Source organism: Lampris incognitus, chromosome 10 (genome assembly GCF_029633865.1).
Source record: "Lampris incognitus isolate fLamInc1 chromosome 10, fLamInc1.hap2, whole genome shotgun sequence".
NCBI classification, from domain to species: domain Eukaryota; kingdom Metazoa; phylum Chordata; class Actinopteri; order Lampriformes; family Lampridae; genus Lampris; species Lampris incognitus.
Window position 1 is genome coordinate 8,426,131 of NC_079220.1, and position 26,635 is coordinate 8,452,765.

At 46.7% G+C, this 26,635-nt stretch overlaps 3 protein-coding genes across 4 annotated transcripts; all 3 read left to right on the forward strand.

Annotated features, from left to right (window-relative positions):
- Positions 1 to 412: 412 nt before the first annotated feature.
- Positions 413 to 6,144, forward strand: natd1 (protein NATD1). The gene is made up of 3 exons (XM_056288134.1): positions 413 to 772; positions 2,739 to 2,857; positions 4,488 to 6,144. Exons 1-3 carry the CDS (start codon positions 673 to 675, stop codon positions 4,602 to 4,604), a joined length of 336 nt encoding a protein of 111 aa, XP_056144109.1. The 5' UTR covers positions 413 to 672; the 3' UTR covers positions 4,605 to 6,144.
- Positions 6,145 to 8,565: 2,421 nt separating this feature from the next.
- tmem11 (transmembrane protein 11) lies at positions 8,566 to 13,706 on the forward strand. 2 transcript variants are annotated; one of them, XM_056288106.1, is made up of 2 exons: positions 8,566 to 8,678; positions 10,547 to 13,706. In XM_056288106.1, exon 2 carries the CDS (start codon positions 10,554 to 10,556, stop codon positions 11,061 to 11,063), a length of 510 nt encoding a protein of 169 aa, XP_056144081.1. In that variant the 5' UTR covers positions 8,566 to 8,678; positions 10,547 to 10,553; the 3' UTR covers positions 11,064 to 13,706. The 2 variants fall into 2 exon arrangements, with proteins under 2 accessions (XP_056144081.1, XP_056144080.1); XM_056288105.1 differs by lacking the exon at positions 8,566 to 8,678 and adding an exon at positions 9,054 to 9,106 and having other exon boundaries at positions 10,547 to 13,704.
- A 1,760-nt stretch (positions 13,707 to 15,466) lies between these two features.
- dhrs7b (dehydrogenase/reductase (SDR family) member 7B) lies at positions 15,467 to 26,223 on the forward strand. The gene is made up of 7 exons (XM_056287379.1): positions 15,467 to 15,570; positions 16,253 to 16,424; positions 17,622 to 17,740; positions 18,522 to 18,732; positions 22,303 to 22,395; positions 22,497 to 22,649; positions 23,701 to 26,223. Exons 2-7 carry the CDS (start codon positions 16,271 to 16,273, stop codon positions 23,904 to 23,906), a joined length of 936 nt encoding a protein of 311 aa, XP_056143354.1. The 5' UTR covers positions 15,467 to 15,570; positions 16,253 to 16,270; the 3' UTR covers positions 23,907 to 26,223.
- Positions 26,224 to 26,635: the final 412 nt, after the last annotated feature.

Below are 26,635 nucleotides of genomic sequence, written 5' to 3' on the forward strand. Positions count from 1 at the left end.
CTCGGGAGAGAGATCTCTCCTCTGTTGCTCTCCCTGAGGTTTCTTCTTATTTATTTTTTTCCCCTCCCTGTTAAAGGGGTTTTCTTTTTAGGGAGTTGTTCCTTATCCGATGCGAGGATGTTGTGTTGCTGTGAAGCTCACTGAGGCAAATTTGTAATTTGTGATATTGGACTATTCAAATAAAATGGAAACCGGATGATCCGCTTTGGCGACCCCTAGCGGGCGAAAGTAGTAGTAGTAGTCCCTTGCCATCGGAACCATCTCCTCTACAATCAAGTCATGTGGCGTTGGGAGAAGCGCACCCCCCATGCCACTTTAAAAACCATCTCTGCGCAGGTATCTTCCGCTATCTGAGTCCTCAAAGGACCCACAAATAGAAGAAGACGGTCATCATCGGGCACGATGGACAACCAGCAAGCAAGCAAGCAGTAGCAGTAAGTTATTAGTGTGGGTGTTTTTTTTCCCGCCGTTCTGTCGCCACCTAGCGGTCGCGACGCCGACAGCACGTTGTCGTTGGCTCGGCCGTCACGTGACCTCACAGCTGATTCGCCTGGACGGCGTGTTTTCCCCTTTGGCACCGTCGGTGAACCTGTGGGCCACATCAGCCGCGTTTCGGGCCACCGACGTCTCGGAGTGACGCTTCGTCCCCCAGGTCCGGTTCAGCTGGCTATTATGGCACAGGCCGCCCAAGTCAACGTCGTTGAAATCAACAGCCCTCCCATCCGGGTCGAACACGACAAGAAACGTCGGCAGTTCGTTATAAGGCTGAGCGGTAAGTTGGGAACGACATGTCAACATTGGCCCCCGAGCTAGCGGAGGCTAAGCAGCGTCCGCTGGCTCGGTTAGCATCGGCTGCTAAGCTAGCGTTGTCATCCGGCCCGCGTCGCCCCAACTCAAGCTTGCCGTTGAAAAGATGCCCCGTTCCGTTTCTGTTCGCCCACCCCCCCCCCCCAAAAGCCCCCCCCTCTCTCTCTCTCCGGATATGAGATGCCGAGCTCCTAACGTCGTGCTTTGTGGGTCGAGCGGTTCTCTAGCTGCCTTGGTACCGACTTCTTCTTCTTCTTCGGCTGCTTGGACTTTTTTTTTTGTGTCCCGGGGTGGTGGGGGTGGGGGGGTTATAATGAGAGCGCGCTGACCTCGTGCTTTCCTTTCTTCCGAGCGCGCATCCGATCTGCGGTCGGGTCCGGGTCGGACCCTCGTCTCGGACCGTCCCTTTAACGGTCTGCGAGCGAGCGCTTTTGGTTTTCCCCGTGCAACTCCGGGACTTTCACAAAACCTCGCCTGAGGAAACGGAGAAGCGCTCGCGTCGCGTTATAACGTCTGCACAGGCGTCATAGTTATCTAAGCCTCTCTTCTTCTCCCCCCCCCCCCTCACATCTGGCCCGGTGTTGCAGAGGGCTTATTTCGGCACCCGTTGCGTTTCAGGCAAAAGTTCGTTTTGCGGTCTACCAGCAGTGTTTCTCAACCGGGGGTCCGCGGACCCCCTAGTGGTCCGTGGTGTAATTGCAAGGGGTCCGTGAAAATAAAATATCTTTAAAAAGAAGATCCTATGACGTTCATAGAAATAGGATTGTTTTACTCAGATGTGACTGAGACCTTTATCTACCTAAACTATAAAGGGTAACGGGACTTTTTCCTCTAATTACATCTATTTCACAAGTGTAATTTGTTGTATTTTAATAAGAGATCTCGCTCCCGTTTGCATTGTTAAAAGTTACTGCATAAAAATGCTGTTGTTACATATATCTGAAAGTTACTGAATACATATTCTGTTTTGTTACATATATCTGAAAGTTACTGAATACATATTCTGTTTTGTTACATATATCTGAAAGTTACTGAATACATATTCTGTTTTGTTAACTATATCTAAGTTACAACTGAAAGCTCTTATTTTTGCCCCAAAGGGTGAATAAATGCTATAATGCAATTTAAAATGGCAGTTTCTACTGTTTCTATCAAATTGCAACCCCCCTCCCCCAAGATCAGGTGGAGGGGTCCTCAGGGTAGATCAAAAATACGCAGGGGGTCCAGGACCCCAAAAAGGTTGAGAACCACTGGTCTACAGCACTGCACTCCCTGCTGTAAAAAAAATAAAAAAACACATACTTTGTTTAAAAAATGTCTACATAAAGTGAAAACACTCCTGAAGTGTGTTGCCCGAACTTGTAATACAGTATGTGACGGCTCAACAAAATACTGGTGTTTTGATTTTAGTGCTTCAAAAATACTTGAGCAATCAAGACTTGTATCTCCAGAGATGATGCTTGCTTATTACTAGCGAGTTCCAAGTACACGGTGACGTATGTATCCAAAATCAGGATGATCAAATATGTTGCAATTTTTTGTTTTGTTTTAAGAGGGGGTCCAAGTGAAGCACATTTTACCATTTGACTTATTGCAATGATATCAGCATATTGAAATGGAGTATTTTTTTGCTAAAGATGATATCTCTTAACACCCCCCCACCCCCACCCCTTTAGCCCTCGTTCGTCTGCATTTCTTCTGTGCAAGGGTACTGCCTGGCCAGGTAACATCATCGATACTATAAGACAGAAAGACTGTGCCAGTGCACCAATGCCCTTTATAAGGGGCATTTCAAATATTGTGTTTTTTATTGTGTGTACCATTTGGAGCTCTTTCTCAAGTGTTACCCAGTGGTGGAAAAATGTCTATCTATACAAATGAGCCCGGTAGATACAGTCTGGATACAATAGAGGTGTTCTGTCTGCCCTTAGGCTCTCATGATCGTGCAGTACTTCTGTATGAATACATTGGGAAGAAAACGGTGGACCTGCAGCACACTGAGGTTCCAGATGCGTATCGAGGCAGAGGCATTGCCAAGCACCTGGCTAAGGTAAGTTTTTTTAAGGGCGCCCCGCTGGCTCACCTGATAAGAGTGCATATCACACAAGGCTGAGTCTTTACCGCAGCGGCCTGGATTCGAATCCAGCCTGGGCTCGAATCCAGCCTGGGTGCTTTGCCGCATGTGCAACCCCTGGCTTTCCTGTCTCTCTCTCTCTCTCTCTCTCTATTATCACTATCCAGTAAAGGTGGAAAATGGCAAAAAAAAATCTTAAAAAAAAAGATTCGTGAAAGTTTTGGTTATGTGCTCTTGATGTTTATTTTATCTTTAAAAAACTGATTCCATGCCTTGCTCACATACATTCAGTGAAAATTGAAGCTGCTACGGTGAGTTTTAGATTTTTCTTGGCTTTGAGTGACCATGTAGGTAAAAAGCAGGAGAAAGACCATCGTCACAAAAGTCTACGTTCACCTTTTGATAGCTTGTGCGTTTGTTTTGAAGAGAAGAGCGAGACGTAGCAGCATTTTGGAAAAATGTGTTTGCAAGATATACAGAGACAAGGTAATGTGTCTTTGATTGTGGCCATGTATCCCAGCTGTTTGCCATAAATAATTTTTTGAGGTTTTGCAGGGAATGCAGCACAAAGGGATCAAAATTCAATTGAAACTGATTCTGTAAAAAATCTCATTGTAGCAGCTTTAAATTAATGTAAAAAGGCATAATCAAAAAGTTGGTTATTCTTTACATTTCTTTCATTGAAGGTTGATACATGAAGACTTGTGTTAATTTCAAAGGGAAGAGTTTTACATGCATTGGGAGGTTGGATCACTATCGGCGAGCTGTAAGAGGAAGATCCAGCTTCTTGATGACAACTTCCCTGGTTATAATAATACACATATAATTTGACAAAAAAAAAAAACGTGTTGAGGCTCATATAAATGTAAGCCTATCTCTCAAGCTTATTCATGCAAGCCAAAGTCCCCCCCCCCCCATGGTTAGTCTAACAGCAGTAGCCTTATGATTGGAAATAAGTCAGATATTGACAAGAGTATCTTAGGTAATGACGTATTTATGCATGTGCTATAATCCAGGTAAGAAAATAAAAGAAGGTTGAATCAGCTCATCTGGATACAAAGTTTATTGACAGATACATTTCATCACTCAGCTAAGTGACATCTTTGTCACTTTTTCTTACCTGGATTATTGAGCATGGCATCAAGACAATTCCCAAAATCCTCTGTGAATACTCCACATGGCCACTGAAACTGCAGTTAATGGTCATGACCATATTTGCATATGAAACTGGTCGTAGGTGATGACCTACCACAAGTACAGTATTCGATACTGGAGAAAATCAGAGCTGCCAATTGGGCCAGCAGGATGTTTTCTCATGTTTAAGTGTTTTTGAATTAAGTCCACGCCAGAAACATCAAGAAGGATATGATCAAATGCTTTTTAAATTTTATAGAGTTTTGAGGTCAGAGACGTACAGCCGAAAAAGAAACACATTTCCACACTTAAGTATTCACTGATCAGCCATGTTCTTCCTGGTTGTTGATGAGTACTCAAAGCTAAATTCAGGGATCGATGAACATTAAAAGGTTTTGCATGAGACCTTCTTTCAGATGCTCAATGAAACCCAAAGTAATTAATGTATGATTCTACTTTGTTCTGATGATAGGCAGCCATGGATTTTGTGGTGGAAGAGGATCTGAAAGCCCACTTGACCTGCTGGTACATTCAGAAATACGTCAAAGAGAATCCTCACCCTCAGTACTTTGAACATATTTATCAATGACACCCAGCAAATATTGAAACACAAGGGATCGGGAGTGCAGAGTAAGACTCCCAGAAGAGAAACCCGGGTGCATGCTTTGGAGTTGGAGGGTTATTTCCGAGCCTTCCTGTCATTGTTAAATGGGACAATTCTGAAAAAGCGGAGATATTTTTCGCTTGACGGCAAGGCTTCCACGATGTCCGGACAAGCACCCGGTGATGTCCACAACATAATACCAACTCAAACAGGAAATGAGTCATGTTACAGTAGCAGACTGTTGGTGAATCTTAATCACAGAATGCAAACAAGCCAACCAAAGCTGAAGCCTGCTACCTCAGCCAAAGACCGCAAGGATATAGACCTGCCATGGACATCAGCAAAGGGTTGGACATACTTCCTCACTGATCTGACTGGTTAGGGGCAGTAATAGAGGATGAAGCAAGCGTTGTTCTCTGTGATGTTTGGACTGAAATTAGTGAAGGCTTCCCTGATTCTTTCCCGAACCTTTTTTTTTTTTGCAGCAGTTTATGCTAAATGTTGACTTAAAAGGTGGCAAATGTTAAATGCAGCACAGGAATTTCATTCTAGTTTATTCGCTATTAGTAGAGAAGCCCTCTTGGGATCTTTCTGTCCAAAAGAGGATATTTTTCTTTATAAATGTTGGTGTAGAGGTAGTTACACGGTTATCTTTGAGCAGTATGTACAGAGGGGGATCGCGTGAGGGGTTTCTTCCTGTTTTTTTTTGTTTTGTTTTTCTTCGAGATAATGGTTTAATTGGACATCTTTCCCCAAATATGTGCTGTTAAGACCTTAAAAGGAATTTAGGTTCAACATCACTCATCAGCTCTTAGCATGTGTTTCCCAATTATTTCAGGTGAATTAAACTGTTGCGTTTTTTTTCTGAAGTAAAGAAAGTGATCTGTCGGATAAAGAGGAACACAGAAATGGATAATGTTTCAGCCAAACGGCACAAACCAAGGATGTCTAACCCCATTACAGCCAACCTGAAAAAGCCTGGAGGTAATGTCTTATGGGGCTTTCTTTTGTCGTCGTTCCATTTGTTGCTACGACGAAACAAAAGACACACGTGTGATGGAGCGGGTCTTAAACCTTTCACTGTGCGATACAGTACTGACATTTTTGTACGGATGAGTTTTTCTGCTCCAGTAAGTACCCGAGAAGGTACTGCATAGGGCATTCACAACCTGTGGCCGCTTTCTCCTTTCGTTCAGCAACATTGGGGGGAGGTAGGCTTTGCAGATCGGAGCTCGTTGAGGTTGTTTTCCACTCCATCCGCACTGTTTTGTTTTGTTTTTCTTTCCTCTTTACGTGGAGCTTTTCCGTTGATGTGTCATAGGCTGTCCGAGTTCAACCATACTGTTATGGTGCACAGACTCGTGTTACTTTGAATTCTAGCTATAACATTCTGGAACACTCCCATGTTTTAGTGTGTACCACAGTGTGCTTTCACCAGTCTAATCCACACTAGCCAGTGTGTCTGATGTCAAAATGACTTAAGGTCAGCATAAAGACAGAAAATGTAAAATAAAAGTATTTCTTCAGTGGACTCGCGGCTTGTGAAGAATGTTTACATGTGACGATTGCCCTTGTTTAGGGGAGTAACATCTCGGGCTTCTCCAACTTCCTGTTTGACAAATCTCACAACTTGCAAGCTTTGCAAGCAGCTACATGCTCCTGAGACCACGCGGCCTCGTACGGTGCCGTGCTTCACACGCACATTTCTGCACTTTACACTTCATTCAGCGTGGTCTCAGCAGTTAATGTAGATGGTACAAGGGGTCCTTCGTTGACCGATCCGTCCAAAAGTTACTGTTCATTCCTGGGGAGAGTATTTGTTGAAGGGATTTCAGAAAAAAATATAAGATTTTATTATTAATTGTCAATTAACTTTACGCTCACTACAGCTAAAATTATGAAACCGAGACCATCCCGGTCAAGAAAAAGACGAGACCAAGATCTTGGGTGGTTGAGGCCAAAACAAGACCCGGACCAAAAGTTGTCGAGGCAAATTTAACACCGGTAATAATCTCCGACAGAGTTATAGAAGGCTGCTTATGTATTTGGATCATAAAGTATTCTCACAACCTTCCTTTAGATCTGGTGTTGGTTCTGATGACCAGCTGCCGAGCGGGTTGTCAGATGCAAGCTACCTCCCACGAGGAAGAAGGAAATGACATCAACAATCCCCACCCAAGCACATTTTTCCAGCGAAATCTCTTCTCCGTCAGTGTCCCAGCCATTTCTCATTGCGGTGATCCAGTCGGGGTGGAGTCGATACTTAAGGACGGATACAAAACTAAGAATGTCAAGGCTGAAATTCAACAAGTCGGTGACTGTGTTTACACGCAGATACTACTAGAGTAGTCATCATCCAAATACTCATTGCCCATTAGGATTCAGAATATCCATTTAACCCCAGACCAGTTTACACTTAAACAAGTCAGTGTTAGTCCCAAGGGGTGCCAATACCGGAAAGAATACTGACCCAAGGTCGTGTTTTTCAAGTCAAGTAGGTTTTATTTTTAGCCAGAGGGGCGATTGTGGTGTAGCAGCGGCAACATTTAAACACACAAACACGCCACAGAACACGTAAGGCAAATAAATACGACATGTAGTGAGGAGAACAAAGCCAACAAAAACAGTGAACAGTGTTTATCAAGGTCGAGCCGGCATGGCCTCTTACTACTGGAGTGTAGCAGTGAAATAGCTGAGGCAATGAAGGAGTGTTTGTATCCGCTGGTTTTGACTACTGGGTATTTGAAGCAGGAACCAGAAGGCAAGGTCTGAAACTCTAGGTGCAGGGGGGGTGGGTGCTGTCAGACAGGATGGACTCCGCTTTCCTTAACATCTGTTTGTTATAAATATCAGACAGACTATTCTGTTGGGTAGCTGTGATACCTCCGCAGACCTTGGCCACCTTTGTTGGTGCGTTTTTCTGTTTTGAGATTGAGAGAGGCGTACCAACCGAGAAAAGAAAAAGGAATAACCGACTCAGTAAAAGACCTGTAGAACAAAGTCAACAGGGACCTGTCGACACCGATCTTAGCCGGCTCCCTCAGACAAAAAAAAAAGGCGCTGCTGGCTTTTTTTTTTGCATTGCAAATTGGTATTATAACCAAAGTTCAGCTTGTTATCAATTATAGTGCACAAGTACTTGTATGACTCAACAATTTCAACCTCATATTTATCATAGTCTATTTATAAAAATGCACAGAGATATTTGTGATGGGAATATGAAGGTGCCCTTTAATAAATAAATAAACGTATACTACATGAAATAACATCTTACCGGTTTGGGCTAGTATGATAACTGCTTATACACTCTAAGTCTCATCAATATTGAGTTCTGTATATCAGAGAGAGAGAGAGAGAGAGAGAGAGAGAGAGAGGAGAGAGACCATCAGAGAGAGGGGGACAGAGAGAGAGAGGAGAGAGAGAGAAGAGAGGAGAGAGAGAGAGAGACCATCAGAGAGAGGGGGAGAGAGAGAGGAGAGAGAGAGAGAGGAGAGGGGGGGAGAGCGAGAGAGAGGAGAGAGAGAGAGAGAGAGAGAGAGAGAGAGAGAGAGAGAGAGAGAGAGAGAGAGAGAGAGACCATCAGAGAGAGAGAGAGAGAGACCCTCAGAGAGAGGTGGAGAGGGAGAGAGAGGGGAGAGAGAGGGGGGGGAGCGAGAGAGAGAGAGAGAGAGAGGAGAGAGAGACCATCAGAGAGAGGGGGAGGGAGAGAGAGAGAGAGAGAGAGAGACCTCTGAACAAACACGTTCCCCTCCACCCCAGGCCAAAATGAAGTTTATGAATTATGTTGGGTAAGCGTGACGTAATAACAGGCACATGAAACATGAATATACTGGGCTGTGAAAGTGTTAAGAGGTCATCGTTACTGCCACTTGAGTTTTGACTCAGCGGTCTGGTACGTGACCAGTGCTGGTGGTCTAAAGGGCACACTGCACCTCACAGTGCAACGCGATACGGAACGGTTCGAGCTGGGTTCGTTGTGCACACAGGGATGCATTATGGATGAGTACCTGCGAGCCTATGTGGAAAACACATGTCTATAATAAACCCTTAGAAGAAGACGTAAGTGTTTTTAACTTGCTCGTTCGCCCTAGGTGTGCGTGCTCGTAATACATTGTTATTCCTAATATGTTCTCCGTTTTGATCCTCCTGACGAACCTGCCGGGCGCTCGGTTTTGGGACGAGCCTCGTCATCTTTTATCTGTCAGCAAATCCAGATCCGCTCGGTTTTTGGTGGCGCTTGTGACACCAAGCGTGGTCCGACCTCTCGCCACGGACCCGCGAGAAACGTACGCGGCGAAACCCCCGCTCGAACTGCATCACGGGAGTCGTAGTGTGCCGCCGGCTCGGCTCCCTCCGCCGGGCCGCGGGAACGCCACTACATTACCCACAATGCAGCTCGGCGCGAATACGTCGGCCGCAATTACTGCGCTCATCTCCAACATGGCGTCGCTGGGAAGGAGGCGCGGTGTCCCAGCAAACAGGGAGAGGTCAGTCGCACCCCGTCGCCGCCGTTGTGCGGAGTCCCTTTTGATGCGGGGGGTCCGTCTCCCCGCGCCAGCGCGCGGCGGGTCCCGAATGCGCGCGCCGCGTCGACTTTTACAGTAAAATACCCGCGCGACTGTCCGGAATCAGCTGCACCGTCGGGTGGCTAGGCTAACGCTAGCCAATAACGTCAGCGAGCGGACTAGCTTGCGCCCGGCGGCTCTGGTGATGTTTTGATTGGGTCAGCGTCGGTCAACTAGCAACAACTGTTAGAAAGTTGAAACGGGTGATGTGTTACACCAATATCTGTGTGTGTTTCCCCCCTCTCTCTCCCCTACGTGGCCGGTTCGTATCCATTAATCGAAGTTAGCTCTCTACCGTGTTTGTTTCTTCTTCTCCTTTTTTTTTTGCGCTAAGGTAGAACAGTTGGAACTTGGCTGGTAGTCACCCCCACTTGGCATGCGAGCTGGCTAGCGTTACCTAACCACTTGGCGAACTTGTGTACGTGACGGGTGCGGACAACACGTCCAAACTGTCTCCGAAAAAACCAACCAAAAAAACGCGTTCGGCCGCCCGGTTGCGCTACACTTGTAGCGCTGCCCTGTCCGCCCGTCCATTGCAGGCCTCGGACCTCTCTCTGGCACGCCGACGTGCGTGCAGGTTCACGTTCGTCGGAGTCACAGCAGGGCTCGAACCTGTCACGTGAAGCTCATCTAACCACGCGTTTCAGAGCCAGGCGCAGGGCTTCTCTCACCAGTGGCTTGGTTGGATGAGGAATAACTCGCGGAGAATTCTTGGGGGTCACATTGATGCACGTTTAATGGAATTTTTTAAAACGCTTATAATCTTTCCATATGGGTTTTCGGTTGAGTAAATGCTCAGTGCTTTGTGTCGTCAGTGAAGCCTAGCCGTTGGAACTAGCTGACATGGCGTGCGAGGCACTGAAAGTGCCTTTTTAAAACCACTAACTCGTTTAAATGCTGGGGCCAGTAAACACTCAACATGGTGACTGTGCTGCATGTCATGGCACGGTCACATGCGGGGGAGAAGTGTGTCATAGCCCATGTCAGTTGCTAAGGTCGTAAATGTGAATCCTGCACAAGAAGTGAGAGTATCATTGTCTTAGCCAAGTGGATTTAAGGCTCTTAAAATAACATCTGGTTGTTGTTTTTTTAAGATGCAAAGATATCCCCTAAATACCTCCCGGCTTCGATAGCTCTTTTTTCAGCTGTGTCTCTTCCTGTATTGTGGTCCAGCCCCCATTTTAAAAGCGTTTCATCAAATGTGTCCTGTGTTAAAAAAAAAATGCTCAGAACTCATAGGTGCGTTGGGTAAAACGGAGCAGCCCAGTTTGGAAATGTGGTTCCTTAAACGAAGCGTCTGATGTGATAATCGTCATCTCTCACTGTTTTCCTCAAATGCCTTTTTTCTTTTGTTCCGTACAGGGGTGTGATGGCGGCAACAGACTGCTACATTGTGCACGAGATTTACAATGGGGAAAATGCGCAGGACCAGTTCGAGTATGAGCTGGAACAGGCACTGGAGGCCCAGTACAAATATATTGTGATTGAGCCCACACGCATCGGAGACGAGACAGCGCGCTGGATTGCTGTTGGCAACTGCCTACACAAGACAGCGGTGTTGTCAGGCGCTGCCTGCCTCCTGACACCACTTTCACTGCCACACGAATACTTGCGCTACGTGGCGTTGCCGGCTGGCGCCCTCAGTGTGGCTTCTGCTGCCCTCTATGGCATTTCATGGCAGTTTGACCCCTGCTGCAAGTACCAGGTGGAATATGACAGCCAAAAACTCTCGCGGCTGCCACTGCATACACTCACCTCTTCCACACCCGTGGTACTGGTACGCAGGGATGACATCCACAGAAAGAGACTCCACAACACGATAGCACTGGCTGCCCTGGCCTATTGCGCCAAGAAGATCTATGAACTCTACGCAGTATGAGCGTACTCTGAAGAGAGTTTAAAAAAGGAGAGGGGGGGGGAGGGGAAGGAAAAAACAAAACAAAACAAAAAAATACTAAGAACTTATCCGCCTCCAGAAGTAAGCCGAGTGGAAGCCACGATCAGAGCCAACGGTCAGGTCCGCACACGTTGTTGCCGCTTCCATTCAGAACTTTGGTTGATCAGAGGGATATAGTTAAAACTAGAAGGAATTGTTTTTTCACCCCCTTACACTTCCTTTACTCGTGACAACAGCACACTCTCCGTTGTACCCCTGCGCCTCCTCCTCCCCTCCCTCCACCTGCATCCTCAGCCTGCGTCCTCGATACACATTCAAGCTAGTGCACAAGGGTGTTGAAGCAGTTCCTGTGGACTGAATGGTATTGCATTTGAAACGGACAGACGTGTTAAACCCGAGCTCTTTGCCTTTCCGTCGTAGTTTTACTGTGCCCCTTACCTGCTGATCAGTACAGTACCCTTTCATTAAACAATAGGATATTACAAACTCACCTTCCTGTATTTTATTTTTCTTTTTTCTTTTAATCCAACTTAGGTGCTGACGGGAGCAAATAGCAACACCTTATTTGACAATGTGTTTGTGCATACATTAGCTTTCTCCATGAAAGCAAGTTAATGTTATTTGACGATGGAAGTTGCTCAGAATCCTCATTTGAAATGCACATATATCTGAAAATACACATTCAGAAATTGCTGAAACAATTGGAGCAAATTGTCTCAAATATGCCGCGTCAAAGTGAGGTCAAAACTGTCTTTATGAACCAGTCACCTTTAACTCTTGTCCTGCAGATCATAATTTAGACCTGAGGGGACCAAGTTCTAAATCCATACACACTTATGTACATATTCTCCACTGGTGCTTGTTGACAACATTTGATGTATAGATCAATAGTTTTTATATTGTGGATCTCATCAGGAGGTCCTCGGGGGAACATGGAATGAAGGCAATAAAAAAGACAGGATTTTTTGAACAAACTAGACAGGAAATGATGCATTTTTGTGGTGGGGGGGAAAAGATCTAGATGTCAGGTACTGGTTTGATCCAAATGCTCATCAGTTACCGCATGGAAGTATTATTGCTTTCACTTCATCTACTATTTTTGCTGGTGTTTGATATAACTTTCTGACATTATAATTTAACCAGAGAAGATGATAAATGTGTGAAATTCTTTTCATTGATGTTTTATTTAATTTTGACAAAAAATGCATAAACATGGTTTATCTCACTATTAATATTTATCACTCTCAAGATGGCACACGTGCTTATATCAGATGTCACAAGGACATTGTTACTGGAGCGTTTAGCGGGTGGTGTATAATGTCACTTTATCCCCGGTAGCCTGTGACCGCTGTTACTGCAGTAGTCTGCCTCCAAAAATGGAAGAATCTCAACTGAGGGAGAGAAAAAAAAAAACATGACATTTTTTTTTTTATGTACCCCAACGCTTTTTGACAGTTTGTCCAGATTCCTCCTACAACTTTGTGCCCCCTTGACTTCATTAAGGGGTACAAATTTGTTTATAAGCCACTTGGGGAAAGAGAATGGCAAACGTAGCTTCTTCATTTTTATTTCGAGAGTAAACGGAAGTACACTCGGTGTTCCGAGATCACGATTCTTTCTCTGACGTGGCCTCGACTGTCAGAAAACCGTTGGGCAATTCAATCTCATGGCAGTGAGAAACGGCAAACATTGGTTTTGATGGTGTGGTGCCACATTTGCACATCATGCAAATAGTGTGCACACATGCAGGGATATTTGCAGAAGCACAGCTAACACCGTGGGTAGAGACTGGACAGAAGGGAAGCAAGTAGTGGCAGAAACGTGGAGCCAGTCTGGTCGAATCTCTGGTGATTTGCACCATAAGCAGGCCAAAAAGCAGCTGGCCCACAGAGACACTAAAGGTAGTTGGCCTGAACATCACATACTTTGAAAAATATCTACTGAACATTTTCCGAACAGCTGTGCCGGGCATTGCAGATAAGTGAGGCCTCGGAAATCATAATAAAGAGGATGCATAATTTGCTGATAACAGATGAATAATTACATCCTGACAGGCTTTGACGAATACGCTCTGTTGTCTCGAAAGGATGACCTTCCCAAGTTCTCCAGTGCTTTCCTTTCCCATCGGTGACGCTGGGCCCAGGCTGTCGAGCCCAGCTGGCTTAATTTGCTTGGCTCAAGTGACGTCATCCTGACGCCACAGGAGGCTTTCTTGCACGCGAGGCGATCCCTCGCGAAAGAGAGACTCATTAGTCAGTTTGGGCGATTTGAATTGCTTGTTATAACAGAGGGTATATTAAAGGTTTCTTGAAAACGTTTTAACTCCGCGTTTCTCATCCATGTTTTGTTTTTAGGGGAGTGGGGGGGGGCAATTGTGAGCTAAACTACAACTCCCACAATCCCACTCGAAGCGCACTACGGGCACATCCGGGGGATGAAGAAATAACGTAGAGTCGCCCTCTTGTGGCAGCGATGCTACGTCGGCGTGAATTCCCCGTTGCGGAGTTCTGTGGAAAATTACGTCTCAAGGCTACTGCGACGTTACGGCAGCGATAACACGTGGATACGTCATGGGTCAGCTTCTAGTGATTCTGTTTACCTTTGTGTGGTTAGAGATAAAAATCGACTTTTCACGGCTTGTCTCGATTTCCCCCCCCCCCTTCTCAAATATTTCGTAGTTCATCGCTGTAAACAGGAGGTGGACATGTCAAGAAGTGTAGGACGTTCCAGGAGGGAGGAAATGGTGACGTCGAGTATGAGAATGGGTCGTATTATACTAGAGCGGTGTTTCTCAACCGGGGGTCCGCGGACCCCTAGTGGTCCGTGGTGTAATTGCACGGGGGCCGTGAAAATAAAATATCTTTAAAAAAAAGATCCTATGACATTTATAGAAATAGGATTGTTTTACTCAAATGTGACTGAGACCTTTATCTACCTAAACTATAAAGGGTAACAGGACTTTTTTTCTCTAATTACATCTGTTTCACAAGTGTAATTTGTTGTATTTTAATAAGAGATCTCGCTCCCGTTTGCATTGTTAAAAGTTACTGCATAAAAATTCTGTTTTGTTACATATATCTGAAAGTTACTGAATACATATTCTGTTTTGTTACATATAACTGCAAGTTACTGCATAAGAATTCTGTTTTGTTAACTATATCTAAGTTACAACTGAAAGCTCTTATTTTTGCCCCAAAGAGTGAATAAATGCTATAATGCAATTTAAAATGCAGTTTCTACTGTTTCTATCAAATTGCAACCCCCCTCCCCCAAGATCAGGTGGAGGGGTCCTCAGGGTAGATCAAAAATACGCAGGGGGTCCAGGACCCCAAAAAGGTTGAGAACCACTGTACTAGAGTAACGTATAAATTATAATACGTGAATTATAAAGAAGCATCTCAATGGGAGGAGTGATTACAGGGGATGATAACACGTGTTGACTGAAAACGTTCAAAATAGGGAAATCAACAGATGAGGGACGTCACTGAGTGGTGAAGGTGTCCAAATGAATTTTCTGAGAATCAATCGTAGATGTCAACTTTAAATTTTTTTATTTCAGCTCTTAAAATAACAGGATCGATACGCAGGATTTTGGGCACTACACCCCATTGCCACTGGGTGGCACTGTGAGACGATGGCTGGCGGATAGGGGCTGCTGGAAGGAGACAGAAGAAGAACAAGCAGGGCGGGGAGAGAAAGTTGGATGAAAGTTAATTGTTGCTAAGTGAAGTTAAATAACCGTTCGTGTCCTGTGATTCACTCACCAACACAACAGACTTAGATCTAGTTTTCGACTTTAGTCTGTTTTTTTTTTTTAATTGAGTTGTTCATGTTCTTATTCACCTGGTGGTGGCAAGTTGTTCGTCAACCAACATGGAAAAAAATCCCAAGAGGTACCTTTACCTTCTTATTCCACCATCGGGGGAAGCCAAACAACAATAACATTTCATTAGAGACAGCCATCAAGCAAAGTAGTGTAAACTACTAATAAGACCCGTTAGCAAAGCGGTTAGTGATGTCGCCTTGTGGTGCAGTACACCCCGTATCGAATCCCGCACCGGGCAAGAAAATAACCGGTTACAGTATATCATCACAGAATCGACTTACAGACCCTGGTCCACGTTAAGGAATGTAGCTTTCCTGCCAACTCTATTTGCTGCGCCACACTCCTGTCCAGTTGGGGGCGGTAATGCGTCTTCAATGTCGCGGCTTTAAAACGAAAGGGGACGCGGGGATAACGTGCGACGGGGGGGCTGGGAGGGGGAACAGCATAAATATCAAGACAGTCCGATCCGCGACTCCATACCGGCTGGTGGCGGTAATCCACCAAGTCGTTGTTTGCAAACCGCCGATAAACACGAAGAAGAAGAAGAAGAAGAAGAAGCACGCTGACGCGCGGAGCAGTCGGGTGCTGCTTTTTCGTACGGCCGCGCTCCTGCCTGGGCTGCGCCCACGCGGAACCAGTCTCCGCCGGGTTCCTTCGCAGAGCGTAAGTACCTTGCTCAAGGGTGTCGAGTCAGTAATACCTGCGAGTATGCGCGGTTCCTGGTCAGATCTTCCAAGCTTTGAGCCTCACCAGGCCGCTCAGATTTCCAGAGAGTGTCGCGCAACTTGATTGTGTTTCAGCAGGGAGCGAGAGGAGCCCTGCTGTAAATGTCCCTCATTTCCTGATTGTATTTACAGTAAATACCGCTTTGAATGCCCCCTTAATGCCGTCCGCGCAACTGTGCTTGCATTGTGCGACCGTAGTGGTCACCATTGCTGTGTGTGTTTGATTATTTGTCCTCCGTTTCGGAAACTTGACCAGGGGAAAGGGCTTAACCGACATGGACACCAAAATCACTCAACCCCCCTTGGCGTTGGGACGTAGCGCAGGAGCTTAGAGATAACGCACGCGCGCGCACACACACGCATACACACGCACAGAGTCAAGGTCACGCAGTGTGTGGTTGGTTGCAGAGGAAGTTGGTGTACTTCAGTAACGGTTAGTACGGAGGCATCCTTGCCCTCCAACCCTAATGGATTTCCAAAGTTGGCTTACAGAGTTCAAGGGACCGTATTCAATGATCGTCCCTATATCCCAGTCAAGCCAGTTCTAATGACGCCTCGTCAGATATGGACCGATCTTTGAACAAGATGCCTGTGCATATGTGTCGTTTTTCCCCACACAGAGGGCTGTGTCGTTACCCATGAAGCGTGTGATGGAAGGGGGCACGTTGTCTCTGGTTTTGGGCTCCCTGGGGGTCTTGCTGCTGTACCGGATGCTCGTCCGAAAGAGATGGGTCACTGCAATCCAGGATGCGGTGGTGGTCATCACAGGGGCCAGCTCTGGCCTGGGGAAAGGTCTGTCAGCTGACTCATTTACTCCCTATGTCCACAGCGTTTGTACAGGTATCCCCCCTGGTGATACAAAACCATACTGTCTGGGGAAAAAACCCCAGCTTACTACTCACTGAGGAGATGGTGTGTCTTGCAGAAGAAAAGAAAATGATATAGACAAATATATGAAAACACTAGGCTACATGATGGCTAGTGTCTTTATCTTGCTATGCTCTGTGTCCGTCTCCCTCAGGTGGATGTCGGTAACCTGCTATTTCAGCATCTCTTGCTCTGCACCATTGCAGTTGATCACTTCTTATTTCACCTATATAAGTCAATCCCTATGTATATATATCTGTAGATTGTTGCGTTGTGGCGTTTTTAGTCTACGTTAAGTACAATGAGAGAGCCACGAAACCGGAGTCAAATTCTATGTATGTGCAAACCTACATGGCCAACAAAAATGATTGTGATTCTAATGGAGAACGTAGTCTCCATAGAGATGTCCTCAGGACAGCATGGTGGCTCAGTGGTCAGCAGTTGTCTCACAGCAGAGGCCCCCTCATGACCCTCAGTTGGATAAATAAAACAAACTTGCAGAGTAATAGATACTTACTGTTTGGATATTTAGAAATGTATATATTTCACCGCAACAGCACATGCTGAGGGTGTGATAATTCGGTGATATTCTGCATAAATATAAGGGATTCTTATTGATAGGGGAAAACAGGAGAAGATGGATATTCTTATTGCTGGGGCGTCTGGGTAGCGAGGCGGTCTATTCCGTTGCCTACCAACACGGGGGATCGCCAGTTTGAATCCCCGTGTTACCTCCAGCTTGGTCGGGCGTCCCTACCAACACAATTGGCTGTGTCTGCGGGTGGGAAGCCGGATGTGTGTATGTGTCCTGGTCGCTGCACTAGCGCCGCCTCTGGTCAGTCGGGGCGCCTGTTCAGGGGGGAGGGGGAACTGGGGGGGGAATAGTGTGATTTCCCCCCACACTACATCCCCCTGGTGAAACTCCTCACTGTCAGGTGAAAAGAAGCGGCTGGCGACTCCAGATGTATGGGAGGAGGCATGTGGTAATCTGCAGCCCTCCCCGGGTCAGCAGAGGGGGTGGAGCGGTGACCGGGACACCTCAGAAGAGTGGGGTAATTGGCCAGATACAACTGGGGAGGAAAAAATATATTCTTATTGCTGTTATTGTTATGCATCTTGCAGAGTGTGCGCGGGTCTTCCATGCTGCAGGGGCGCGGCTTGTCCTGTGTGGACGTGATGAAACCCGGTTGCAGAAGGTGGTCCGGGAGCTTACAGAGAGTTTGACAGACAACAAGCGGCAGGTAAACACACACATGAAATATGAATTAGAGTTGTTAAACTATTTAAACTGTGTTACCGTGCATGTGCCTGATGAGATATTATTTCGTCCCATGAAGACACCCTCTCTTTGGGCGTCTGGTGCTCTCTATTGCTCCTATCATCGATTATCCTTTAAAAACTGAAATATATGAAGAAAGTGAATTGGACTCTTTTCCTTTTAAGAGGTTGCCTGGTGTGCTCAGAGACTGTTGAGTGGTTATGTCTGCCCTCCCTCTGGCTCAGTCTTTCCTACTCTCATCATAAATGAGAGAAATACACATTTAACATGAGTCACATTTATTTGTGTAGCCTCAAATCGCAGTTGGTCTCAGAAGGCTTTACATTGACCCAATTGAAAAACGGGTAGATACAGGAAAGGAAACGACATCCGCAACTGGGATGAGGAAAAATTGTGCAAAAAAAAAAAACTTTTCAGGAGAGAAATTTCCCCAAGATGAGGGGTAATTTTCCCAGGGCGGATGGGCATGCAATGGGTGCTGAGCGGGCAAGGTAGACCATGTGGCAACAGATGTAGAAATGAAACACTTAAGAAAGCGATTAATGGAATTGTACCAGCAGGAGTCCCCCCGTGTGGCATAGAAAAGCGAACACGAAGTGGGAATTTCGAAATAAAAACAACTATAAATTGTTAAATGTTAATAGCGTAGCAAAAAAGTTAAACGTGGTTGAAATAAAAGTAAATTTTCACATGGGGAGAATAAAGTATTCTATTTCATTCTATTCCTGATCTCTTCCCACAAGACCTACACCCCCAGCACGGTGACCTTTAACCTGTCTGAAACGGAGTCAGTAGACAGGGCTGCAGAGGAGATCCTGAAATGTTATGGCCATGTGGACATCCTTATCAACAACGCTGGAATCAGTTACCGTGGAAACATCCTGGACACTCACCTTTCAGTTCAGCGGGATGTCATGGAGACAAATTACTTTGGACCCATTGCTCTTACCCAAGGTGAGTGAGGAGAGAATACCTCACAGGCTATTGTGTGTAATCTTGGGAATCCAAAACCAAACGTTGGGGGTGTCCGGGTAGCATGGCGGTCTAATCCGTTGCCTACCAATACGGGGATCGCCTGTTCGAATCCCTGTGTTACCTCTGGCTTGGTTGGGTGTCCCTACAGACACAATTAGCCGTGTCTGAGGGTGGGAAGCTGGATGTGGGTATGTGTCCTGGTCGCTGCACTAGCACCTCCTCTGGTTGGTTGGGGTGTCTGTTCAGGGGGGAGGGGGAACTGGGGGGAATAGCGTGATTCTCCCACGCGCTACGTCCCCCTGGCGAAACTCCTCACCGTCAGGTGAAAAGAAGCGGCTGGCGACTCCACATGTATGGGAGGAGGCATGTGGTAGTCTGCAGCCTTCCCTGGACCAGCAGAGCGGGTGGCGTAGTGACCAGGACGGATCGGAAGAGTGGGGTAATTGGCCAAGTACAATTGGGGAGAAAAAGGGGTGCGAACCCCCACCCCCCCCAAAAAAAAAAGACTATCACATGAGTACAATATTTTCAGAATCGGTACCGATGTAAAAATGAGAAGATTTGCCTGTTTGAATCTGTTGTGTTTTCTCAAATCACTCATCTGTTTTCCCCGAAAAAGGTATTGACAGAATATCTAATACCTGTTCCTTATTACGTTTGAACAAATGTCTGTTTTTGCATTCGTTAACTTCACGAGTTATTTTATCATTATTTTATTATGATCTACCACAGTGGTTCTCAGCTGGTCTGGCCTCGGGACCCATATTTTCCATGGTCATTAAGTTGCGGCCCACTTTATTTATAGAGTTCAAACCAAGCAAATTTATCTCTCAAAAAATGGGCTAGTTAACACACAGGCAATGTCATGATGCCTCTTTTTAACCCAAAATAGACAATATTTTGCTCCCTGTATTCAGAGCACATCCTGATGAATAAACTGATGAGTATGAACATGCAGCTGCATGCTGCTGATCCTGGTGAATATGAGTAAAATGATCATCATAACTGCATAACTGCTTACACACATGATATGATAATGTCTCTGAGTGGGCCTACTAAACGGGCTGTGTTCACTTAACAGGCATTTGGGGAAGCTACTGAGATAGTTGGGGATGTGCTTTACTCCTGATAAGGGTTTCAGAGTCTTGGGGGATCATGCTCGGTGTCCGGCCTGTTCCTCTGCTTTGATTTGCACCAAAGCACACGTTACTGTACGTACTCAGGCCCTTAAAAGAATATATTTCTAGGAGATTTAAATGACATTAGCTGGACAGTGCCCTGTGATGGCCTGGCGGCCTGTCCAGGGTGTCTCCCTGCATGCCGCCCAATGACTGCTGGGATAGGTTCCAGCATCCCCGTGACCCTGAGCAGGATAAACAGTTTGGATAATGGATGGATGGATGAATTTGACTATGGGCGGCACGGTGGCGCAGTGGTTATCGCGGTCACCTCACAGCAAGAAGGTCCTGGGTTCGAGCCCCAGGTAGTCCAACCTTGGAGGATGTCCCAGTTCGTCCTCTGTGTGGAGTTTGCATGTTCTCCCTGTGTCTGTGTGGGTTTCTTCCGGGGCTCCAGTTTCCTCCCACAGTCCAAAGACATGTAGTCAGGTGAATCGGCCATACTAAATTGTCCCTAGGTGTGTGTGTGGTGGGGGGGGGGGGCTGTGTGATGGCCTGGTGGCCTGTGCAGGGTGTCTTCCCGCCTGCCGCCCAATGACTGCTGGGATAGGCTCCAGCATCCCCGCGACCCTGAGAGCGGGATAAGTGGTTCGGATAATGGATGGATGGATGGACTTTGACTATTGACAACCACGTTAGCCAGACAAGACGTGAATATGTGCCGGTACCCGAGTGTGAATGTCTGTGCTCTCCTTCTTCAGCGCGCTACTGAAAAGCTGAATGGCCTCCTCATTGTAACTCTAAGTGCCAAGGCTCTAAATCGCCAGCCATCGAAACTAACTTCATACAAATGATAATTGATATGCCCTTTGAACAATAGTGCGATGATGAGGATAAAGATTATTTGTGGTGTAAATGCATAACTACGGGAGGAATTACGAAGAGGTCATCATCATCATCGGCGGTCACTTGGGGTCGAGTATGCCCATCTTCCCTCTGGGTCCTCAGGTGGGTGTAGAGGCCGATCCTGGAGCTGCGTAAGGGGGAGGACGCCTGTGAATGACAGCTTTTTACATAGAGTGGCTGATGCGCCTGCAGCCACCACACGGTCCTTGGCAGGGGGAGGCCAGAGTCCAACGGCATGGAGAGCGAAGACGACTGGGGACCACCCTCTGTTGCAGCCTTCTTCCACCTTCACTGCCGTTGTGACCCGGAGACATCTTCCATCAGTTCCACCGTTGAGGTCTTTGTTGGATCGCACTTTTCTGGAACCTCCCCCTCGACCCGTCTGCCTTGGGTGACCCTACCAGGAGCCAAGCTCCGGACGGCGTAGCTCTTGGGATCATTGGTACACGCAAGCTTCTCCACCACGGCAAGGTGGCGATCCAGGAGAAGTACGAAGAGGCAAAGCTCTATGCATTCACCTAAGATAAGCAGGGGACACACTTGGGAGTAAACAATTTGTTGAATAACACGTCATCGTGGCTACACCAAAACAAATGGATCCATAAGAAGTCCTGGCTCTGCTACTGGATTCTGATGGATCAGCTGCATGAGATGGCATGATTTGGTTTAAGCAGACAGTCAATGTGGGACCAGGTAGGCTGCATTCACATACTATTCAGACGCAGACAGCTCCAACGGTTATGCCAAAACAAAAATATCCAGTACGCTTGACGGCTTTCTTTGTTTATTTGACACGGACATGCGAAGTACTGTGACCGAGGTGCACAGCGAAGTGCACAGCGTCTATGAATGCACTAAAAGCTTTCGTTGGCTATGCTCGTGGAATATGTGGTGACAGAAACCTGAATACTGAGAGCTTCCGGTCGAGGTTTTTTTTTTTTTCAGTGAAATTACGGCAAAGAAATCTCGAGATTTCTCCGTTTTGACTACAGCGAGGAAAGGCTTGAGCATCTGTTGGCTGAACCCCATTTTCTATAGCATAAGTATTGAAACTGATTTGGTTGTGTTTTTGTTTTTAAGTTTGAAAAAACAGCCACAGGATTTATAGATTACAGCTTAAAAGCGTGGTGTTTAATACTTTCGCATTAAAAGCAGGTCGTAGATATAATTTTGACTGCAAATATTTTCTGCAGCGGCGCCCCCCGTTGGTAGACGCAGATTCACGTTTGCCTGGGTGTTGATGTAGAAATTAAGGGTTGTCTTTTCTAGTGTTAAAATAGTTTTTTTTATTATTATTATCATTGCTTTTTGACCACACACTCCGCGACCCATTCGGAACGAGTCCACGACCCACTATTGGGTCGCGACCCACCAGTTGAGAAACGCCGCTCTACCAGCGGCAAATCTGTGCTAAATCTGGCACATGGTTGATGGGTTTTGAGAGTTCATTCCAGAGGGCAACTTTCACTTTTAGACTTAGCAGGTATTTTTATTTCACGTCTTTCTCCTTTTCGTCCATTTGTAGCCCTCCTGCCCTCCATGGTCCGCCGGTGCAGTGGCCACGTTGTGGTCATCAGCAGTGTGCAAGGCAAAATCGCCATTCCATACAGATCAGCTTGTGAGTTATCTCTCATCATAAAAAAGACAGAAAGATGTAATCGGCCCGACGGGCTGCTGATCGGGAACGTGACCAGCTGTGACCGCTGTGCTTTTGTTTAGACGCTGCCTCCAAACACGCTACCCAGGCCTACTTTGATTGCTTAAGGGCGGAGATGGATCGCTATGGGATTCAAGTGACCGTCGTCAGTCCCGGCTACATTCGAACCAACCTGTCGCTCAACGCCGTCACGGGGGACGGCTCCCAGTACGGAGGTAAGGAAACGGAACAGAGGGTTGTGACAAAATTGATGCTGAAGCTGCAGGAAATATGAATTTGCTTAAATAACATGTGTAATAGGCTGTGTGTGAGGTATAAGCCGTAGCAAAGGTGTTGGTCATATGGGTTCTAATGTCATCTTTCAGAGTTTTTGACTGGAGGAAGTAAATCAGTTGGTGAGGGAGGACCTCTGTAAAAATAAATTGGTATTGCTGCGGTGATCTTCAGGCTCTTCCTAAGGGAAATAAATACCACTTTGGTCCTTTTGAGTGTCATAATTTCATTTATTGGATAAATTACTGGGATTTATTCACGACTGATGCAAATACAGGCGGCACGGTGGCGCAGTGGTTAGCGCGGTCGCCTCGCAGCAAGAAGGTCCTGGGTTCGAACCCCCGGGGTAGGCCAACCTTGGGGGTCGTCCTGTGTGTGGAGTTTGCATGTTCTCCCCGTGGTTGTGTGGGTTTCCTCCGGGGGCTCCGGTTTCCTCTCATAGTCCAAAGACATGTAGGTCAGGTGAATCGGCTGTACTAAATTGTCCCTAGGTATGAATGTGTGTGTGTGTGTGTGTGTGTGTGGGGGCCCTGTGATGGACTGGCGACCTGTCCAGGGTGTCTCCCCGCCTGCCGCCCTATGACTGCTGGAATAGGCTCCAGCATCCTGTGACCCTGATCAGGATAAGCGGCTTGGATAATGGATTTTTTTTTCTTCCATACAAGTGAGATAATGGAACCAAGGGAAAGTCATCATCAACATCATTAAAATAAGTCATTTGAAATTAACAACATGTATGTTAATTTACTACCACTACTACTTTCGGCTGCTCCCGTAAGAGGTCACCCCAGCGGATCATCCGTTTCCATTCCTTCCTGTCCTAGAGTTCGAATTTTACTGGCGGCCTGTCCGGGGTGTCTCCCCGCCTGTCGCCCAATGACTGCTGGGATAGGCTCCAGCATCCCCGCGACCCTGAGAGCAGGATAAGCGGTTTGGATAATGGATGGATGGATGGAGTACTAACCATTTTCCCCCGTCTTACATTGGTTTCAGTGTTGGACAAGACCACAGCAATGGGCAGTGACCCCGAGGATGTGGCCCGAGCGGTTCTGAAGGCTGTCCGTCAGAGGAGCAAGGACGTCCTATTGGCAGGGCCTCTCCCCACCCTCGCCGTCTTCATCCGCACACTGTGGCCCACCCTCTTCTTCAAACTCATGTCCTCTCGGGCTCGCAAGGAGCAGAAACCCAAAGACGATTAAGAAGGAATAAGGTCCAAAGCAGGCAAGGACACAGCAGTTTTTGGGGAAGGACATACCAAGGAATTAAGAGGTTAACAGCAGTAATGGAGACGGTTCCAGTGATCAAACCCCATTCCCCATGGGGGAGGCCTTGCAGATGTGGGACGTGACTAGTGTAGACGTTTTTGAGTTGCTCGTGACCACATCAGCCACGCCTACACCGCTCCCGGCAAAAAAAGCTAGCGCCATTAACTGATGCTACTAAATCAAGAGCTTGTGCCTACCCTGACTGGCTGGTCCAGCTTGTTAGCACTGACAACTGATCAACAATTCAAAATAACACGCAAACTCATTGAGGCGGTACCACATTTTGGAGCCAAGCGGTAGTTGATCTTCTCTGCCACCAGCTAGGGTAAGCTTTGACAAGTAACGCAACAATAGATACGTGTACCGTGTGTGCAACCTTGTCGATAAATTTGTGTTCATCACCTTTCAGATATTGTGCTAATGTGACCGAGCCCTTGTCATCCTCGCAGCCAAGATATGAAAAAGGTAACGCAAAAGTAAAATCGTGAAAGGGGGAAAAGGCACACTGAAAACATCTGACGTTTGAATCCCATTTACGCCTGATGTACATATATGCTTTTCAGGTGATTGTATAGCAGCGTGATAACCTTACAAACTATAGCCCTCAAATGTAGTTACCCCCATTACAGCTGCAGACAAATGGCCGGATGCTTGGCATACTGCATGTGGAAATGATGCCGGACAGTTGACCTGCATTTACCAGCAAACGGACGCTTATGCAGCATGTCTGATTATTCACCTTCATTCCAAAAAATAACTCCCCGAGTATTTTTTTTTTTTACCCCCCTTTTTCTCCCTAATTGTACTCGGCCAGGGCAGCACGGCAGCGCAGTGGTTAGCGCGGTCGCCTCACAGCAATAAGGTCCTGGGTTCGAGCCCCGGGTAGTCCAACCTTGGGGGGGGGGGGGTCGTCCTCTGTGTGGAATTTGCATGTTCTTCCCATCTGCGTGGGTTTCCTCCCGCAGTCCAGACATGTAGGTCAGGTGAATTGGCCGTACTAAATTGTCCATAGGTGTGTGTGTGTGGCCCCTTGATGGCCTGGCGGCCTGTCCAGGGTGACTCCCCTCCTGCCGCCCAATGACTGCTGGGATAGGCTCCAGCATCCCCGCGACCCTGTGTGGGGATAAGCGGGGTGGTTAATGGATGGATGGATGAACTTACCAATTACTATTTTCCGAGCTGTCCCGGTCGCTGCTTCACCCCCTCTGCCGATCCGGGGAGGGCTGCAGACTACCACATGCCTCCTCCCATACACGTGGAGTCGCCAGCCGCTTCTTTTCACCTGACAGTGAGGAGTTTCACCAGGGGGACGTAGCACGTGGGAGGATCCCGCTATTCCCCCCAGTTCCCCCTCCCCCCAAACAGGCGCTCCAACCGGCCAGAGGCGGCGCTAGTGCAGCGACCAGGACACATACCCACATCCGGCTTTCACAACTAACTGTGTCTGTAGGGATGTCTGACCAAACCGGAGGTAACACGGGGATTTGAACCGGTGTTCCCCGTGTTGGTAGGCAACGGAATAGACCGCTACGCTACCCGGACGCCCACATGTTCGTTAGATCTTATAGATCCTATCTGTTTGGATTCATCCATAGTGGCGTGTGAGTTGTGAGGCGTCACGTCACATGATCAGTCATCACTGTAAACAAGTTGATCTGTTAAGGCCTCATTCTCCCTGTAGACACACATGGTTGTGCCCTTCAGGGATGAACTGGCTTCTCCCCCTTTTTCCTCACTGCCTCTCCTCCTCAGCCATCATGTCATCATAGGCATACAATGTTTTTATTTTTTTAAGTAATCAATTTTGTATATTGACCATTTTATTCTTAATTAATCAAGTAAATTTAAATTCTAGCAACTGTGTTGACTTTGAACGGGAAACGGGTTTTGAGGAATTGTCTTATGCATATTCTTGTAATATGTCCAACATGTGATTCTGAATCTTGTATTCAACTTGGATGCACTGACTTCTGCCACCATTTTTTTGGGGACAATGTTCAACAATTGTGAAAGTGAAAGTTTACCATCTAACATGAATTATGTTTAAAAAAATGCAACTTAGTGGTGTTGTTGCTGTGTTTGTAAGCACGTGGTACTAGTTTTAGTTTGTTACAAAACTAAAAGGCCAGTTTTTAGGAGGAACCCTAGACTGATGGGAATGACAGAATATTTGAACAACGGTTCACCTACCTTATCCTCGGAGGTAGCACAGTGAAGAGTATGATAGAAATGGAGAGCTATTAAAATACGACTTCGAACAAGATATTACTCTGGTAGAACAGCATGGCTTTCCCTGAGCCAACTCTGTCCTCCATTTACCCTCCCGCGGACCACATCATTCATGTTACATCTCATCGCTATGCCGACGACACACAACTTCATCAAACTTGGTGGGACGTTTGACACTATTGTGAGTGGTGTGACACGAGTCGCCCGTGTGCATGTGTAGTCTGTCTTCCTGCCAGGTTCCTCTGGTGATGGTGGCCGCCACTCGGCATCCTCATCACATTCAAGAGAAACTGTTGCAAGGCGAGCGCTCCCATGGTGGTCAAAAAAAAAGTGTTTCAAAGACACCTTGAAGGTTTCGTTAAAGGCCTTCTCCATCAACTACGACACATGGGCACAGAAAGCTCTGAACAGAGGAAGAGCAAAGAAAGAAGAGC

Bases quoted from the DNA above. Each gene is read 5' to 3' on its own strand.
- natd1 (XM_056288134.1), top strand. From the start codon at position 673: ATGGCACAGGCCGCCCAAGTCAACGTCGTTGAAATCAACAGCCCTCCC. The intron at 773-2,738 runs GTAAGTTGGGAA...GTCTGCCCTTAG, and splicing joins GTTCGTTATAAGGCTGAGCG to GCTCTCATGATCGTGCAGTA. The intron at 2,858-4,487 runs GTAAGTTTTTTT...TTCTGATGATAG, and splicing joins TTGCCAAGCACCTGGCTAAG to GCAGCCATGGATTTTGTGGT.
- tmem11 (XM_056288105.1), top strand. From the start codon at position 9,060: ATGGCGTCGCTGGGAAGGAGGCGCGGTGTCCCAGCAAACAGGGAGAG. The intron at 9,107-10,546 runs GTCAGTCGCACC...TGTTCCGTACAG, and splicing joins GTCCCAGCAAACAGGGAGAG to GGGTGTGATGGCGGCAACAG.
- dhrs7b (XM_056287379.1), top strand. From the start codon at position 16,271: ATGAAGCGTGTGATGGAAGGGGGCACGTTGTCTCTGGTTTTGGGCTCC. The intron at 16,425-17,621 runs GTCTGTCAGCTG...TGCATCTTGCAG, and splicing joins CAGCTCTGGCCTGGGGAAAG to AGTGTGCGCGGGTCTTCCAT. The intron at 22,650-23,700 runs GTAAGGAAACGG...CATTGGTTTCAG, and splicing joins GGACGGCTCCCAGTACGGAG to TGTTGGACAAGACCACAGCA.